General features: G+C 37.4%; 1 protein-coding gene across 1 annotated transcript in view; it reads left to right on the top strand.

The window, feature by feature from the left end:
• Positions 1–19,830, top strand: part of LOC124640334 (neural cell adhesion molecule 2-like) — a 138,049-nt gene that overhangs the window by 40,415 nt on the left and 77,804 nt on the right. Inside the window, exon 2 of the mRNA XM_047178048.1 lies at positions 17,530–17,662. Within this exon, the coding sequence (XP_047034004.1) occupies positions 17,530–17,662 (133 nt within the window). The remainder of the gene's footprint in view (positions 1–17,529; positions 17,663–19,830) is intronic.

Below are 19,830 nucleotides of genomic sequence, written 5' to 3'. Positions count from 1 at the left end.
TAGCCGTTGGTGCACTATCGTTAATTTGTAAAGCGTTAAAAGGGATTCCAGCAACAAAAAATATTAACTGAAATAAAATCCACCATCGCGTAGGTGCTAACATAACATAAACTCGAACTATATAAACCCTTATAGATATATAACCTCACAAAATTGAAAGTCACATCCACACACCTTACTTGAGGAGCTATTACGAAAATTATTTCCACAAACCACAGCTCTTTACTCACAAAAATGGACGAAAAGTATTCGAATCAATATTTTTCCCATCATCATTTCAATTCCTTGTCGTCAAAACGTAATATTTGTTGACATGACTTACAAAAGATGGCCGCCGTCTCCGACCCTTTGACGTCAACATTGTCAAACTGACAGCTGAGGACCAAAGAAATGTCATTTGTTATGTTTATTTTTTTAACTTGTTACAACGGTAGCCTAATACGATGTTTTGATATGACATTCAATGGCTGTTGAGTTTGTTGCCTAATTTATGAAAAGTCTGTAGTGGCTTATTAGAAGATTTTTGTACAAGTTTTTGGGGATCTAAAATTGCTTTCGTATTTTTCTTAATTGGGGTACAATAGTAGGCATATTTACTTTACTCAATGACCTATGTATTGAGTGTAAAAGTTAGCCAATTGGTAAACATACTATTAAATAAATAGCAATATTTGCACATACAATATGTGGACATATTCAATTTCCTTTCATTTAAATAATCATTCAATTTGTTTGATTCTTTAAAAACCGCGTGTGGAATGAAACATTTTGAACAATTTTCATTACGAAATCTGTAATGACCTATTTTGAGAAAAGTTTTTCAATAAAACGAGTAAAGTTCGTTATGCAATTTACTCGAATTCTATAAACCTAAATGAAAGTTTGAAGAGAATGTAGACTTTAAAAAGCATTTGGAGAAACACGAGCTATTCAATTAGTTTGGAGCCATACACACTACAAGCTCTTAACCCTCCGAATGTTGGCAAAGACATGAGCAATCAAACAAGTTTGCGAGCCTCGCAGGGTTGAATTATAGAAATTCCTTTCAAGCGGACTTTCTACGGACAGACGAGCAAAATAAATCGATTTAGTCGGGACACAAGTTTTAAAAAACTTACCGACTTAGAAATTATTTGTTTAAAATGGTTTTAGTCGAAGTGACCCAGATGGACGGTGAATTGAGGTCAGATAGTTTTTATTCTAAGAAAATTCCTATGACCCACGTATTATTCATCTTAAATGGTGCTCATAAAGTAAAATGCTGGCAAAGCTAACAGTTTCTATTCAGTAGAGGAAATTACTGTCAGAACCGCATTCTAACCGACTAGAAGAAAGAAAATGTATTGTTCTTATAAACTAATATTATAAAATGCCAAGGTAACTCTTTTTTTTATTTATAGTCTGACATAGAATTAGGTACACAAAGACTTAAACAGAAGTGTCCTTTAACTAATGTAGAAATAGTACCTACTAGACGTAGTTTAGGATAACCTAAATACTTCAAATGATTACTTTAACCTTCAAGAGAAGTTACGCCAATTCGATCCAGGCGTGGGTAGTTCTAAACGTGCTCTCTATTTAGTGCAATGTCTTTGATCATTGCTTCTCATATGACAAAGAGGAACTGTATAAGGAAGCTATTATTTCTGGCGACCAATTTGATGTGCGATTGACAGTTTGTCATGTGTGTCACAAAAGACTAATGGACATACTCAGAGACATTTAATGGTTACTTAAGCCGTTCCTTAGCGCAGCATCTCTTTGAGAATCTGTCACTAAGGAGTGACTTAAGTAATCATTAAATGACTCTGAGTGCGGTGGTATGAAAGTTCAAATCTATTTATGATGACACCAGTAGTGTGAGGACCACAATAGCAATTCTCCACTAACAATATAAATGTGCTTTTAAGCCAAAACTACTGAACCGATTTATAAGGTCATAGTCTAGAGCCTGAAAAAGGTTTTCTGAGCTTTTTATGCGGCTGAAGATGATTGCCCCAGAATGTGAGAGAAACCGTGGGAAGCAGCTTTGTATGAATATATGTCAGCCCAAATAATTCTTAATGCTTTCATAGTAATAGCCCTCACTATTATTAGAATTACAAAGTGGGCAGCGTTCGGGGATTGCAGACATAACAAACCATCTTCAATCATGTAATCGTTTTGTAATGGCTCATACTTACAGCCCGAAACGAGGCCATGAATTCCGAATTCACAGTTTTGTAGATACGAACATGACATACCATGAAGCAATTTATTTTTCTTAAATTGTAGATATTTTTGCTCCATACACAGACTCAGGGGAGCTGTTCATGGTAAATGTGTCCCTTTCCTACAATAAATTAGAAAGTGTGTTAGAATGGTTGTTTGTAACAAATGACAGTGAAACCACTTGTCCGGGCTGATAACATGAATTTACGAAGGTAAGTTCGAAATGGGAGTGAAGAGGGGGGAGGGGGGTAATTTGTCCGTTTCGTCACAATGACGATTTAGCTGAGACAGGTTAAGAATGTTATTTTAAATAAAAGATGTTTGGGTCAAGACTGAAGGCTGAGTTTTAAGAGATTTTTGTTAATCTAACACCCGCTGTGAAAATAGGGGTTTTATAAGTCTAAAATCTAAACAATTATTCTTTACAGCTTTTTAGCTATAGCCACGCATTTTTTGCCTTCTGTCATGCAAATCAGAATGATGATTTTCTTAAAATGAAGTTAAATCCTAAAACCAATTGCGAACATAATATTTTGACCCGAATAAAAGTATCAAACGCTTTATTTCTGTGAATCCTAGATTATTCATAGAAAAAATAGTAGCACCAGTTTCTAACGCGGTGTCCTGCGTGAGCGACGAACGCGACGCGACGCGACGCAACACGACGCGACGTAATGCGACGCGATGCTATACGCGACAGATGTCCTACGTGATTTTGGTCATTACTTCTCAAATCATGGAGAAGTTGTGTTACAATTTTGCTTGAAAGTTCATATTTAAAGTACAGACAGCAACAATCTTCCAACTTGTTTGTACTAATAAACGATTTCTTTAATATTTATGTTTTTTTTGTCCCACAACAATCAACGCTTCTGAATAGTTCGCGGTGTCGCGTCTGGTCGCCCTCAAAACAAGTACGCGTTACGTCGCGTCTCGCCGCAGACTGTCACATAGGCCGCATGTAGGGAATTCCTTTGAGTTGATCGCGTTCGTCGCGTTCGCAGCGTCGCGTCGCGTCGCGTTCGTCGCTCACGCAGGACACCGCGTAAATAACTTGAGCAGATGTTTCACTAATGCAGAAACTAGATTGAATCTGAGTTTTATTTTCCATTATCTGTGCCGATAGAAGCAAAAATAGCCCGAATCGACATTAGACTGTTTGCCAGTAGCGCTTCATCTCCCGTGGGAACACAATCGATATTAAGCCAAATCAAAGGCTTTTTGCTACTGGCTATTGTTTCTGTTTATTTAGAAGTGTGACCAGAAGATTACTAGATACATGGTTTTGTTTGTAATCATTTGACAATTAATCTTTTATCGGAACGACGTTTTGTTTTGGTATGCGTATAATTAAACTTTTCAATATCACCCTAAATAATTCAAATATTATGATTTGCTACAATATAATGTTACGAATCTAATATCTCACTAGCCCAGATTAGATACATTGTGGTTATGCTATGAAATTCTGGGAACTTGGTTGTTTTGATAAACGCATGGCAAACATCAATGGGAACTGGTAAGCTGAGCTATTTCACGTTAACTGAACGATCCTTTGAGTACTGGATCAGGTTAAATGGATAGACATTATTCTGGTTTAAATGTCCACCGATCAAACATTAAATCTTATTTGATTATTTTGATGTTCCTGCGTTTAAGTGCATTTGTAACTAAAACTACTTGGAAGTGGATAACATAAATTAGTTTATCATCTGCCTAGCCTTTTCGCAGCTATATTAGGGTCGGTTTCTAGTCTAACCGGCAACTGAATACCATTGTTTTACTTGGCGCTATCTATCTTACCATTTCCTCCTAGTTACCTGCGCAACTTGTCTAAAAACCCATTTAATTAGGCAACTTGACGAAAAACTATTCAATGGCTTCTAATTAATTGATAATCATAGTTACGTTCAAACGAGTCTATCAATTGGACTGCAAACACAAATCATGAAAACATAACCCTTTTACGTCCTTCTCTCCTACTTCTTTATGTCCAAAATTTTCTACAACATTATCTTTTTTCAACCAAATACCTACAAAACGACACACAAATATCTTCAGCTACACAGACTATTGTGCCATATCTCTCACTACTTAAGTGCAACATACACAGTAAGTTACTACATCTGTCCCCAGGTAGGGACACGGTATCGAAGCAAAAGTATCGATATCGTACTCATGAGTAGAATCGATAACAAAGTATCGTACTCATTAAAGTATCGAAACAAAAGTATCGATACTTCAAGGTATCGAGTACTTTTTTAGATCAAAATTTGCTTGGTCAATATCAGTCAGTAAATAATGTCAGTTTTACTTCAGTTCAGCAGGACATAAAAAACAAATGGTATTGGTACACTTTAATAGAATAATAGAAAAATGGAAAATGGAATGAATGAAACAAATCGAAAATGTAGCAAAAGGAAACAATATTAAGTTATTTGAGGTATACTAAAAACTAGCAGTGTCCCACAGTTTCACCCGCGTAGTAGATTAAAGATCCCATTCCTCCTCCGTACAGTCACTTAAAAATAGAAGTTTGTTGAGCCTTTTTGGAGATAAGCGGTTTCGAATTTTTGTGATGGTACTTCCTGCTTTAGAAAATAATTGTTCTGAAGGTACTGACGTCGCAGGGATTGATATATATTCTCGTGCCAATTTATATTATTTTGGGAATACTACTTTCATATCTTCCCATTGTTTTAAGGGATCTACTGAAAGTGGCGAAACCTGTGCCGATAAGTAGTAGCTTATAAGTAGTAGTGAGCTAGAAAGCGCTGTTAAATTAAATTCTTCATTCGATACGATACCTGGGAAAAAGTACTTATTGAGTAAAAGTATCGAATGCAAAGTATCGAGTATAAAAGTATCGGTATCGAACTGGAATGTACTCGATACCACAAAGCATCGATACTTTTTTCGTGTCCCTATCCCCAGGTAGATCCGGGTCGCCTAGCTAGTCGATTTGTCTCGGGTTTTGCTTCACCTCGCTCCGAGGATTTCCTAATCTCTTCGGTCGCGTGGCTTCAACGTCGTTAGGTCATTTGTAGCTTGTATTATGTAGGTGCTATGTGATTTGCTTAAGATATATTATGTATAGTATCTTAATTTAGGTTCCCTAACTGCTTTTAGTTTGTTATCTACATATACTTGAAATTTTGAAGCTAAGGAGCTGGAATTTTTAGTGTTAGATAGTCCACTCACTGAAGAAGACAAGATAAATATCCGGGTGTTCTTAGCAGTTCCCACTGATGCGGGTAGGATCGTGGCAGAAGCAAGCTGCTAATATAAATGACTATCTTAGTTGTCTCCCTTCAATAACATTTTACTCAGAAATAATCTTACGTAAACAAAATACCCAGACATGAAACCAATACCTGGGCTCGAATATACAAATTGTATTCTTCCAGATTTCGCTGCGGAAAAAGATTTGTACAAACCTAGATATATTCCTACATAGTATCTCTGTCACGCTGGGATTTAGACAACGTCATGAAATAAGCTCCGTATATTATGTCCTACGACTCAGACCTTCAGTTACCACCAACAGTGTCGATATAAATTTACATTTCGCCCCTATGCTCCTGCACTATACAGGCACGTATAAACCTATCGAACGAATTGATAAATTGCCCTGTAACCTAATCAAGATACAGGTGTATGAGGATGTACGCCATCGAGATAAACTCATTTCCATAATCTAATTCCGACCACTCCCCTTGGATCGACGGACACGCAGACATACGGATTACTGTGTATAGCTTAGATCATTTAACTAACTGGATACGTTATTACCACGCAATTCCCTCTGTTGCGTCGTATTCTTTTGCGTGTCAATTCTGTCATATGCATAACGATGAATGAGCTATCACTGTTGCGTAGTCTTCTCTAGATTTCGTGTTAATGGCGGGTCTTGTTGTTTAAATACTCTAGCATCTGTATAGAAAAGGTATAGAAAAGCTTCGTACAACTGCAGTGTATTGCCATTTGAGGCTGACGTTGACACCGCTGACGTGACCAGTTGCTACGATTTTCGAAATGGTTGGCACGAAGTTTTCTGGTCGATCGATACTTGTGTGCAAATTGTAGGTTGTTTTCGTAAAGTTCGGTCTAGTTTAAGGTTTCAAAGAAGAAATTAGTTTTGCAAGAAAACAATCCGATTTAGCACATGATGTAATCTGAATTGCAGTTTACGTAGAACTAAATAACTCCTGATAAGTATCTTTGATTGAAAAAGAATTCCATTAAAATAAACTTACACCACTAATTAACAAGCTCCAAAAAAAGTACATTCTAAACATCCTCAGAAAACCATATTCAAATCCAAACACCATACCATGTTTACGACTACAAGCCGTCCAAGTTGAAGTTATCCCCCAGTAAAAGCAAGCCCCATTCAAAAGCCGTCGTTCATCATTACATAAAGACGTACGGACGGTAGTTGTAAGTTCCCATCTGACCACGGAATTGTACGACCAGCTCCGAACGCTACTATTGTTTATTTACGAGTCACGTGGCCAGCTGACGGCAACACACGGCCATGAAGGATGGCCAGCCACCCAAGTTTATAAGACGTATGGCCTGCCAGCCATTTGTGGCGTTTTTTCGAGGTCACGTTCGTTTTGTATGCTCGCATTGTTTTAAAAGTGCAATGTGTCATGCAGATCTGTCCAAAGTTGGTTGAAAAATCTGTACCATTTTTTTTAGTAGAGAGTCCGCTCTGTATTTGTGAAATTTATTAATACTCCCTAGCTTATCCTTACGCAGAAATAAACTTAAAGTTACTATGTTTGGATAATAAATCTATACATACATATACTTTGCAACTGGGTAAAGTCCTTCAGTGTTAAATTAATGGAAAAATATTCTACAGACTTGCTTTAAAAATAACAGTAAAAGTTCTATAGTAAATATTTTTGCTTTTATCGTATCGTAAAAATAATATAACTTTATCGAAGTGGTATAAAATTGACTGCCAAATAAAATATCCAAGTACAAAAATAATACTGCTACTCATAAAAAGTTTTGCTTAAAATTTTACGTTTACATTCACCACACAAAAAAGATACACAACCAGTAAGTTTGTGTGTCGCGTACATGTAATCGGCAGCTGTCATGCTCGCGGTGTTAAATCTCAGTTCACCGGTGTTTTGACTAATTAATAAACCAGTAAATCGATCTACCCCCTAATAAACTAAGTTTGAAGCATGTTTAAAGTTCTGAAATCTCCCTTAGTATTAGAACAATACAGCTGGTGGTCTCTAAAGCACGGATTGACTTAGACTATCTGCAATCTGTAATCGTCTTTGTTTCGCTTCAACGACTTGTGAACTGAATCTTTGACATTGACTTGAGATCGTTATGTGGTTGAAATGTTAATTAAATAATGGTTTGATTTCCAAAATGTCTGCTATCGACAACCTGAGCTTCTGTATAATGAGAATCGATCGAATTCAAATCAGTCAACAAATAAACGTAAAATGATGGCTAGAATATTTTTGGTAATAGTGCGAGTCAAAGAGTTTTGGTATCATGCACATTCATGCAACGTGGTTCTTCGAAAGAGCAGGACTTTGTTTCAGATTTAATCAACAATCACGATAGCAACTGCTACATAATATACCAATTTATAACAATAATAATCAAAACAATATGTTTCATCATCATCATCATCAGCCTATCGCAGTCCACTGCTGGACATAGGCCTCTCCAAGTGCACGCCACTGAGATCGATTTGTTATTAGTAAACAATATGTTTACTAATAACATAATTTGAGAAACTAATCTCAGATCCATAAATTACTTCCTGCAAACATACAAACAAGTTCACCGTCATGTTATATCAGAATATAGACAAGTAATTACTGGCATGTCTCGCGTTGTTACGTCTGATACAACTGCGGCTTATTTCGTTAATGCAGCATCTCCGTCTAGTTATCTTGCTTTACATCGTTATGAGACGCAAGTGCTCACGGCACTCCGTCCGCCGAAGTAGGATAACTCAGGATCCCTCGGGAGGCTTCCTCCCAGCTTTTGTATCGGAGGTATCGGTGGTCTTGGCACACTTCGAGATACCTACCAAGATATCTTTGTCCCGCTGGCCAAGTCTAATAAAACCGACTCAACTTTATGCTTTATAAAATATGGAAAACATTTTGATGCAGGATTTGTTCCGTTTTGTCTCGTTTCAAGTCTTTTGGGAGAGGCCAATAAAGAAGCGTTGAAATGAAAATATGGGTCAACGGTGCGTCGTTTGCAATATTATGCTGTTCCATAAATAAAGTAGTGGGTTGTTATTGACAGTATTAATTGAATTTGCATGCCAATTAATTTAACAACACCTACGTAGAAAGAGATTCGAGACAAAATAAAAACCCACTTTCATGTATTTTCTTACGAACTAAACAAATAACTGGTTTAAATGCATTATTTATGGAAAATCAATCATACTGATGTACAATCTAAGAAGTTGGCATGTGACTAGCATCTGGTGATTTTAAACCCTTCCCATTTCTGATAAGATAAAGTTCAAAAAATTGACTGCAGGAACAAATCTGTTCATACATGCACTAGATTATAACGGATTACATGCCATCACCTGTGTAGCCCTAATACAATCCTGAGATTGGGTACACGCGTGCCAAGTCCGATTATTAGGCCAATAGATCCGCACGCCGCGGCCGACCCCGGGAGTCATTTGTTACGAGTGTCTGCCGAGATCAATGTGCGAACATTATGATTTGGTTCTGCGATATTTTTCAATATGTCAAAGCTGTCTGCATTATCATTCTTTGCTTCTGTCTGAATTTAATTGGGTTCAACGGCAAACGCCCTTTAGGAGTTGTTATCTTTTGTACTTATACTTTATTGAGTTCATCTGTCTGCCAATTTGATTTTTATATTATTTCGTGATGAATTGCTGGTAGTGGCATCTTTAGTACTTTGTAATGATCAGCCATTGGAGCTCTTTTGTTTCTTTTTATTCCTCAAATGTTAGGATTAATAATTATTTTATTATCCTATGACTTTGTGTCTCTTTCATATTATTATTTCTTCTTCATCTTTTAGGTGCATTTGGAAAGAAGTTTTTTTCTTATAAAAAGTATTCGAATCCACAAAAACTAGTTCATAATAAAGTATTTTAGTTCTCCAAGAAGAAATTAAGTATTTAGTCGCTGCAACTTGAAAAACTTGGCTGTTCCTTTTTCTTTCCGTACTTCACAAGTCACGGAGGATCCAGCGTCGCGTCGTCTTAATTCGTTTATATCCTGCACGACCAAGTTTAAACCCGGTTAGCAAGCAATTAAGCCATGTATGGCAACAATATTAAGTGCCTCGTCGTCTATGTGGCGTTGGCTGCCTGCCAAAACTATATCAAACACTCCTTTAACTTCTTCATCTTCGATATTAAAATATCTCTTTTTATTTGGCACACAATGTTTTTTGCCAAATCATATTTTTATAGAGCACTAAAATGACAAATACAAATGAGGGCTGTCACCCGCAATTCCGTTCGCATATAAATTACAGATGTCATATTTTTATTTGCCTCCAATTCGTTGTGAAAGGAAATGAATAATTAATTCGTGTAAAAAAATGTCCTAACTAGTTTTTTATGAAATAAAAACCGGCCAAGTGCGAGTCGGACTCGTGCACGAAGGGTTCCGTAAATTACAGTTAAATCAACCTATCTCAAAAACTATAAGAGATACTTTGATCAAACCAAAAATCGTTGAAAGAGTTAATTAGCATGCATCACCTCTATTTTTTTTAGAATTTTATACCCCGTAGTTATAAAAATAGAGGGGGGGGACATACTTTTTACGACTTTGAGAGCTGATATCTCAAAAACCGTTCACTTTAAGAAAAATGTTTTTTAGAAAACTTTATATCATTTTAAAAGACCTTTCCATTGATACCCCACACGGGTATGTACATCGAAAAAAAAAATTTCATCCCTCAGTTACATGTATGGGGGGCCCCACCCCCAATTCTTTTTTTTACTATTTAGTGTCATATTTTTGTAGCGGTTCATACAACACATATTCCCATCAAATTTCATCACTGTAGTACTTATAGTTTCCGAGTAAATCGGCTGTGACAGACGGACAGACGGACAGACGGACAGACGGACATGACGAAACTATAAGGGTTCCGTTTTTGCCATTTTGGCTACGGAACCCTAAAAACCGTAAAGAGGGATTCAAGAAATGCATATTTTCCTTTTATTCATTCAGAAGAATAACATAAATATTTTTATTTTCCCGAGTCGCCGTTATGGCAGACTGAACAGAGAAAGGAACATAAAAGTCTGTTTACCATATTAATGGAAGATTATTTTTACTGTCACTAAAGGACTTTTCGTCGTCGCTATCTCTAAAGTTTCATTTAGGAAACTTATCAACGGTGAGTGAGGAAATTCCTCTATAAAACGTCTTGTTTCAATTGGATCGTCCATCGAGATTGGCTCTTCTGTTGAAATCAAAATATCTCTTACAATAAATACTGAAAAGGCAAAGGCTCGTTAATTGAGTTGATTTATCACCCCGTTTCTGTTATCAGATTAATAATTAATGAGCTACTTAATGGATATTGAGGGTCGTATTTTGAGATGATCAAAAGATGTTTTGGAGTCAGAGTTAAGTACTGATTTATGTTTTGAAAGGTAAAAAGTCGGACTCAATAGTAATGACTTGTTGTGGAAATAGATTTCGTGTCAGATAATTGTGAAAGGAGCTTTTGTATCTTGTTAATGGAAATATTAGAGAAACTTGTGGTTTCTGTCTAAGAAGTTCTAGGAAGTATTTTAGCGTTCCTGTTAAACCTGGCTATCACGAAAGTCTATATTAAAAGCCTTTGATGTATGGTAGGCTCTTCCCAAATTACGTTCCTAGAAACCAACTATTACATTTATGAGCCTTATATTTACTTGGTATTTCCTGCAAATTCACTTGAGTTTGTTCTGGGGTCATTTTCATACCATGCAAATTTTCTATATGAAAAGCGTTTATTTTATTTATTTTTTCAATACTTACAATAGTTTTACAAAATGAAAGATGAGACCTCAGTAAGATGCCCCTTCTGTTCCCAGGCAAGATTTTTTAAAGGAGAAAGGGGCCTGAAGATACACTTAGGCAAAGTCCACAAGATGCAGAGTGTATCTCAGTGCCCCTTGACCCCTCAAGTTACTACACCTCCAACAAACCATTTCCTCTGGAACTCACTTTCAAAATTATAAGTAACACTCCCATACTCAAAAGAGTGCCCAGGGGTGCAAGGCGGACTGTTGCGTCAAGTCTGGCCCAATGCGTCCGCCTCGCAACCCTGGAAAATTCAGAAAGCGCCTGGGAACAGTTGCTCACCCTTCCCTACCGCATCCTACATGCTGACAAAGCTCAGATAAATAAAAAATCATTAACCAAGCAAATTAAACTAAATTGCAGCCTTTCGACCTCCATTTTCGTCCCAGACACTTCAGTAAATTCCAAATTCACCTCCAAGGACTTGTGTCAACATGTAGAGAATAAATTAAGCGAGGGTGACATAAGGGGTGCTGCTAGGATCCTTTTCAGCAGCGATGTGGTGGCGCCGTACTCTCCAGAAACACTTGCCGCTCTGGAGAGTAAACACCCGGCTCCCTCGGATGACCTCACTTTCCCCGACCCTCCAGATCTAAATTCCGACCACCTTACCGTTACAGCCCAACAAGTAGCTGGAGCCATAGCTTCTTTCAGGACCGGCTCTGCCGGCGGCCTCGACGGCCTGAGCCCTCAACATCTGAAGGATCTTGTAGGTTCGGGCGCTGGGGAAGCTGGTGAGTCGCTTCTGAGGGAACTTACGGCTCTAGTTAATCTTATGCTCTCCGGCGGTGTGAACAATGCCGTCGTGGACGTGCTTTACGGAGCGAACTTATGTGCGCTCCGTAAAAAGGACGGCGGCATTCGTCCCATTGCCGTAGGGTGTACATACAGGCGTATGGCAGCCAAAATTTGTTGTAAGCACTATCATGACGTGCTTGCTAACAAATTTCAGCCCCTGCAACTCGGATTTGGTTCGAAAGGGGGCTGTGAGGCTGCTATACATGCTTTCTCCACATTTTTAGACTCAAAAAAAGGTGAGGTCATCCTTAAGGTTGACATAAAGAACGCTTTTAATTCTGTTAACAGGGACACCTTGTTGGCCGAGGCTAAAAAAGAATTACCCGAAATTTATAGTTACCTTTGGCAATGTTACAGGCACCCTTCTAAATTACTATACAAGGACCATGTTTTGGAATCTGCAGTTGGATGCCAACAGGGTGACCCCCTTGGGCCGGTCATTTTCAGCTTGGCTATTCACCCCATAATAGAGAAACTAAATTCAAAATTTAACGCTTGGTATTTGGATGACGGGACCCTAGGAGGAGATAGAGAAACTGTTTACCAAGACCTCATATTCCTAAAAGAAAAATTTCATTCGATTGGACTGGATCTAAATTTATCAAAATGTGAAATTTTTGTTCCTGACATCCCGGACAGACAGACAGTCATATCAAAATTTAATGTCATAGCACCTCAAATTAAAATTCTGGACGAAACATCATTGCACCTCCTAGGTTCACCTATTTTGGAAGAAAGTTTCACAACATTCATAGATAACAAAATTTCAAATTTTAATGACATTTCGGATAGACTTTTTAAAATTAATCTTCATTCGGCTTTTACCTTAGTAAAATACTGTTGTTTTGGCCCAAAATTTATATACAACCTTCGCTCCTCTCCCTTATGGAAGCAGCCACATCTTTTAGACAGAATTGACCAAATTATCCGTTCTACTTTTACATCTGTTTTTAATTTGGCCTTGGACGACCGAGCGTGGCTTCAAGCCACCCTTCCGATCAGATTCGGTGGCCTCGGTGTCCGCAAAATTTCCAGTTTAAGTCTACCGGTGTTCCTATCCTCGGTCTGCGGCACTAAGGAATTGACCAGAAAAATTTTAGCCCCTTCACTGGTCGATTCTGAGGTGCCGTGTCTGACTGATGGCATGAACGCCTGGAAAGTGGCTTGCCCAAACACAGCCTTCCCTGACAACCCGGCTTCCCAGAGACAGTGGGACGAGCCGCTCTGCAGATTGACGAGAAATAAACTAATTGAAACATCTGTCAATACTGCTGAGCGTGCCCGCCTACTGGCTGTGGGAGAGTGGGAGTCAGGGTTATGGCTTCACGCACTGCCGTCACCCAGCGTTGGGACCATGCTGGGTGACACTACATTCCGGCTCGCTACATGCCTACGCCTCGGCGCTCCCACTGCGGCTCCGTATCGCTGCCAGTGCGGTGAATCTGTGGACCGCCTTGGGCACCATGGTCTTTCCTGTAGCAAAAGTGCTGGTCGCATGGCACGACACGCCAGCATAAATGACATTATCCGTCGTGCTCTTGTCACCGCCGGAGTGCCAGCCATTTTAGAACCCAGAGGCTTGGCGCGCGACGATGGCAAGAGACCAGACGGGATGTCTATAATGCCTTGGAAGATGGGAAGGTCTTTGGTGTGGGACGCAACCTGCGTCGACACCCTTGCACCTTCCCACCTTCCCAGTACGGCGAGCTGTGTCGGTGCAGCTGCTGCAGCCGCGGAAAACCTCAAGCGGCACAAATATGTAAACCTCACCGGCAATTGCATTTTTGAGCCGTTTGGGGTTGAAACCCTGGGACCATGGGGCCCAAGTGCCCACAGACTCTTTCGAGAAATTAGTAAGCGATTAGTGGAGTCCACTCGTAACCAAAGGGCTGGCCTATACTTCGGTCAAAGGATATGCATTGCCATCCAGCGTGGCAATGCAGCCAGCCTTTTGGGCACGATCCCAGCTGACAGCGATGCGGATGAATATTTTGATACTTAGTTTCCCTATATTAAGATCATTTTGAAAAGCGTTAAAAAACCGCCAGTATTATATTCATACTGTACATAAGGGTAGATAAGTGTTGATATATTATGGATGAATGAACAAAAAAGTTTAAGTACTTCATAAAATGGTACTTTTAAAAATATTTTCCGGGTAATTTTTAATTCGAGTATTTTGCAGAGTTTAATTAATGTATGGCTATAGGTAATAAAAACAGTACCTACTGCGTGTGTTGGTTTGAAATAACTGGTAGCATTATACTGAGGCAATTTTGGACTAACAAATTAAAATACTAGGAATTTCATCTGATGTACCATAATTTCAAGGAAATATTAATTATTTTTGAATTATATATCTAAACATATAGCGAAAGATACTTGCTTAGCAAGATGAACTAAATCTGTACTGAAACTTCCAATCTTCCTCTCTTGCTAATTAATGCCTATTTAAATTTTAATCATCCAACGATGATGATTAATAGTTTATTCTCTATCAATAGGTACTCGATATAATAAAGCATTTTTAATGCGCCTATCATTTTTCGATATAATTATATTCAAATAAACCCTTCACCTTTATAAATTAGAAGTTTTAGTCATAGATGAGCGGAGATATTGTTAAAAATTTTTAAACTTTTTCGCGAAATCACCTAGATCCAATTTTTCTTAGTGCAAGTAATTTGTCTGAAACTTGATTGTATCTTGCAGAACGTAATTTACTATTATTCTCTTAGAAGTTTATCAAATGGAGTTAACTTGACAAATGAAGGCAGTTTGATTTAGTTTTAATAGTTTAAACTGTTTAAAAGCTTTCTTATTGGATTTGAGAATGACTTGAATATGTTTGAAAGTGTAGCAGCTGTGAATGTACCTATTTATACACACAGCACTTATTGTTACAGCCTTTTTATCGTCCCACTGCTGGGCACAGGCCTCCTCTCACACGGAGAAGGATTGAGCATTAATCACCACGCTTGCTCAATGCGGGTTGGTGATTTCAGACTTTATAGTCCAGGTTTCCTCAAGATGTTTTCCTTCACCTTTTTATCAGCCATTGGTGTCTAAGTATACTTAGAAAGTACATACAAACTTAGAAAAGTTGCATTGGTACTTGCCTGACCCTGGAATCGAACCCACACCCTCATACTCGAAAGGTTGGTTCTTTACCCACTAGGCCACCACGACTTTTTTTTTATATATGCAACACTTAGTCGTTTTTTTTTTCAAACTCAAAATATTTATTCGCTTGTTAGGGTATTTTACAGATGTTTATAAAAATGTTAAAGTACAGCTTAATGGCCATTTAGAGTTGCAATTCCTCGTCTACGTCTGGATCCCTACGGTACTGCTTCTCATACTCTGATAAAAAGTAGCCTCGATCTTTTTTCAGGCGCAAGTATAACTAACTATTAGGTACAGGGTTGTTTTCGCATTTATAATATTTTGTAAGATTGTTTGAGTTAATTTCTTGATTATCGTATTATACATATTACACTACTGAGAAAACAACTACATCTTGAGGAAACCTACTGAAACGTGTTCGTACCTTTTCTTTTCGAGAAGAGACCTCTACCCATTAGTTCCACAACAAACGCCATTATTCTGTTATCTAAATAAAAACCATTTATTTCAAAACCGACAGCGAACAAAGCCAATAATAATCGAATATAACTACCACAAAGCCAACAACGGGAAAATAAAATAAAATGAAATTTCAAAAACGAATGCATTACAACAACGCAACTTTTCATTATGTACCACTAAACCGTGTACAAAAACGACATATTACGTGCTTCTAGAAATTTCCACAAAGGGGTTAAAAACATTTAATTAAAACTGGTGTGTCCGTAACTGGAGACAGCCAGTGTCTCCGATTCCCATGCACCACGCGACACGAGATATGCCGTGAGACTTGTCGCAAGAGTGACCGTCGAGCGTGACTACTGAACCTTAACGCAATACTTTTTAGTCGCATTCTTTATGATTGATTTGTTTTGAGTTATGTTTTAATGAATGGGAATGTTGTTGACCTTTTTAGATTTTAGATTTTTTTTTGTTTTTGGTGTGGATTCCTTTCCCCTCCATTATTGGATGTTCGTTAATAAGATTCGAAAGATGATAAAAAGAAAACACTTTTTCTTTCACAAAAATGGTAGTGTGAATAGATACCTACATTGACAGCATCAATTAATAAAAAAAAATATATATAATGTTCCAGTCCTGAATTCTGATTTATAATAAATCTACAACCTAACTTTCAAAATTTTATAGAGCACTGAGACAGTTCTGATTGTCATTCAGAACGAAACTTTAAAACTTCAAACTTCAACTATTCACAACACTACACTTAAAAACGTTTCAGAATAAAATGAACTTCGTCTAGAGGAAAATTAAAAATAAAATCAAACAAAATATAAAGGACAGCCAATGATATTCGTCTCAGTTCTTAAATACTACTTTCATCTGATATAATAAGATTTTCTTCATCAACTCAAGTACTTAAATGAATACAGTCTTCTAAGTTTTGATGTTAAAACTTTAAGCCCTTTCTAGAGATGCCATCTTGGTTTCGTACACGCTCAAAAATGTCAGTTTTGGTCACTAAAGACTGTAACTAAATACTGTTTGTAAGTAATTGAGTCGTATTCAGTAAGGGCTTTTATGAATATCGTTACATACTGTTCATTTATTTTCTACATTTACACAATTCAGATAACAGATAATAACAGATAATTAAATTAATGTAATTATTTAAAGATATAATACAATTTTACAATGTTACTTCGTCCTTATTTTGAAAAAGCTCACTTTGTAGGCGTTAGAGGTTTCTCTATAACTTTCTATTCAATTCTGAGACTTCACAATTTAATTATATATGCCATGCTTTAAAATGTGTGGTAATTACAATTTGCTTCTAATGAATCAATCAATTTTTAATTAAAGTCGTGACATTATTCGATATATCAGTTACTCTTAGTTCATTCAACTCTGGTAATATCACTTTACATACAGTTAGAGGGCAAAATACTTTGAATCTATGTGTCATTGTAAGATGATATATTTATTAAGTGAAATACGTGTACAGTTTTAATTACGTTTATTGATGGATTCGAAGCTGGATCGTTTGAACACCTGCAACGTAATTGATTCTATAACTTTCAGTTTGGAGAGCTTAAATAATACAGAGTGATTTGTGGGTCGATAAAAACCACAAAGAATAGTTTCCAGCAGCGGTTATACCAATGGGAAAAACTACGTCGCATACCGGCTATCTAGCACCGAAATTTTCAAATCGGACCAGCAGTTCATGAGATTATCACGCTCAAACAATCAAGCTCTTTAGCTTTATAATATTCATGTATATTCAGAACAATTTAAACAACATGATTTATCTTAGACAAAGCAAGATCTACCTAACCTTACGTTTTCTTTGTTTCAGTACCAACGGCGCACGCGCAAGGCGTGTTGGGGAAGAAGGCAGCTCTCCCGTGTGACATCCAGCCCCTAGCTGCAGAGGACCATGTCTCCATGGTGCTGTGGTTCAAGGAGACTGATGGAGAACCGCTGTACAGGTATGTAAAGAATTCCTTGTGATTTATTGAAGAGATTTTGAGCAATGGATGTACTTCGAGAGAGACACAAAGAGCTTAAGAGGAAACATGGTGGGTTGTAGTCAGTAATAGTCTGACACTCCCTCACGCTGCACACCGCACGCCTCCCACAGCGGGATCATTTGATGATTTCCCATAAAAAAAGGTTTATACCTTGACTACTGAAAGCATTTTGTTTTAATATTGAAAAGAGTTGCTGACGAACTAGTATTCTAGAGAATGAACTAATAACTGAGGTGGGTTTAGTGTCTGTAAAACACACTCTGGTCAGTTAATTGCTTCCCGTCTCATTAAAAAAGTACGTGCGAAATTTTACTCCAGAATTAGCAGTCCCAAATTTTTTCATACTGTACAAATCTAAAATATTTTTTGTCTTCAGTACATATTTATAAGATTAATCGAAACTATAACACACGCATTACACAGATGCTTAAGGATAAGAATGTAACGCATTGTCGTCTTGGGGACTTAAATAAGCCTCGCTTAGCTCAACAGGTCGCTGCTATCTTGTAGGACATAAATATTTTTATGGCGTAAATGAAGACGTTCATAACTTATGGTTTTTATCGCTTTTAAAATTACCTAATGAGTATTTCATCTGTTTAAACGTTTAGTAGCGTGATAAATGAGTTTACGTATTTCCATGAAATTCGACTACCCGTATTTCAAGCTCGTTTCTTTTTATGGCCTAAACTAAATTTAAATAAAATATTCCCAACGGACCAGTGCGGGAGGTTAATTTCCCAGTCACACCTATTTCTCGTTTTTATTTTGATACGTAAAATACCGACATTGCAGTTTTGCATGCCGTATAACGGATGTTAAAAATAGAATGGCAGAATTTTGAAACGAACTGAATTAGTAAAAGTATTATGACGAAAATATTTATGTTATAGCCTCCTGGAGGTTTTATTAGCACGTTTTATTTTTGGTTCTAAAATTATATTTTCTATACTCCTCCTGTTATATTTTTTTAAGGTGTAAAGGTTAAACAATAAAACTTCGATAGGCTCATTGTAGCGTAATAAATCCGTAAGTAATCGCCCTCCCACAAACTCACTTGACTTTGCAAAAACATCAAGCCAAACAAAAACAAGTCGCAAACACAGAACAACCTTAAAAATGTCAACAATCTGAATATTTCAACAAACACTATGTAATGAAAGAAAAAAACAATATCTCGGAATGTCAAACGAGCATGGAAAGGTCGCGATACCTACGTAGAACACGATGCATATTTGATGGCAACTGAAAAGGAGTAGCGACGAAGTGAAAGACGTTTTAGCCACTCGAGTGTTTGTTGGTCAAAGCTAAACTGATGTTCCAAGTGTCAGACACAGCTAGACTTATGTATGACACTCAGTGCAGCTCTCAGTTCGATTGAACGCTAAAAGCAGTCAGATTGATTGCTTTAGGTCGGCTACAGACTGCGGGAAGACTAAAAGGCTTAGACGTTTATCGTCTAGTTTTATGTTGATAAACATCAGGTTTAAGAGTACATTTGTTTTGTTCGAGTGAGTCTTTAGATTTCTTTGGTTGCGGTTTTTGTTAAGTATTTAGCACAGTTTATTGCAACATCTGCAATCTATCGTTAATTTTTATTCTTACATGTATAGGTACCAACGTGCAGCGGGTTTCATTTCCAACTTTTAGACTTTGTCAAACAATTATAAAACTTACTTGTGTATTTATAAAAAACTAAATAAACTGTCTACATATTTTAACACAAATCACTTCAACCTACGATACCTAAACAATTTTCCTACCACCCCACCCCATTCAATCTTCACTCCTATACTTACGTACACTAAGGATTAATATCCCTTTCACCTTCGTATGATTTATCCGACACAGAGTGACTTGGAACACTGTTATCCTCTTAACCAGTTACGGAGTAAGGGGATAACATAGTTTCAAGTACCATTTCGCCCCTATCTACCTGCGAGTTGAGGGTTCAGATAACTCGCCCATTATTCGGTAGCCATCGGATATTAATAAGCTGGATTCATTAAGGGTTTGTGAAATACGATGCTGGATGTATGCTTGTTAGGCTAAGACTAAGGTTTGTTAGTGGTCGTGAGGGATTTGCAATGTGTTTCGAATAATGAGTATAGGATTTCAACACAATC

The sequence above is a fragment of the Helicoverpa zea genome, chromosome 20 (assembly GCF_022581195.2).
Source record: "Helicoverpa zea isolate HzStark_Cry1AcR chromosome 20, ilHelZeax1.1, whole genome shotgun sequence".
Lineage (NCBI taxonomy): Eukaryota > Metazoa > Arthropoda > Insecta > Lepidoptera > Noctuidae > Helicoverpa > Helicoverpa zea.
This window is presented reverse-complemented; position numbering and strand designations above follow the sequence as displayed.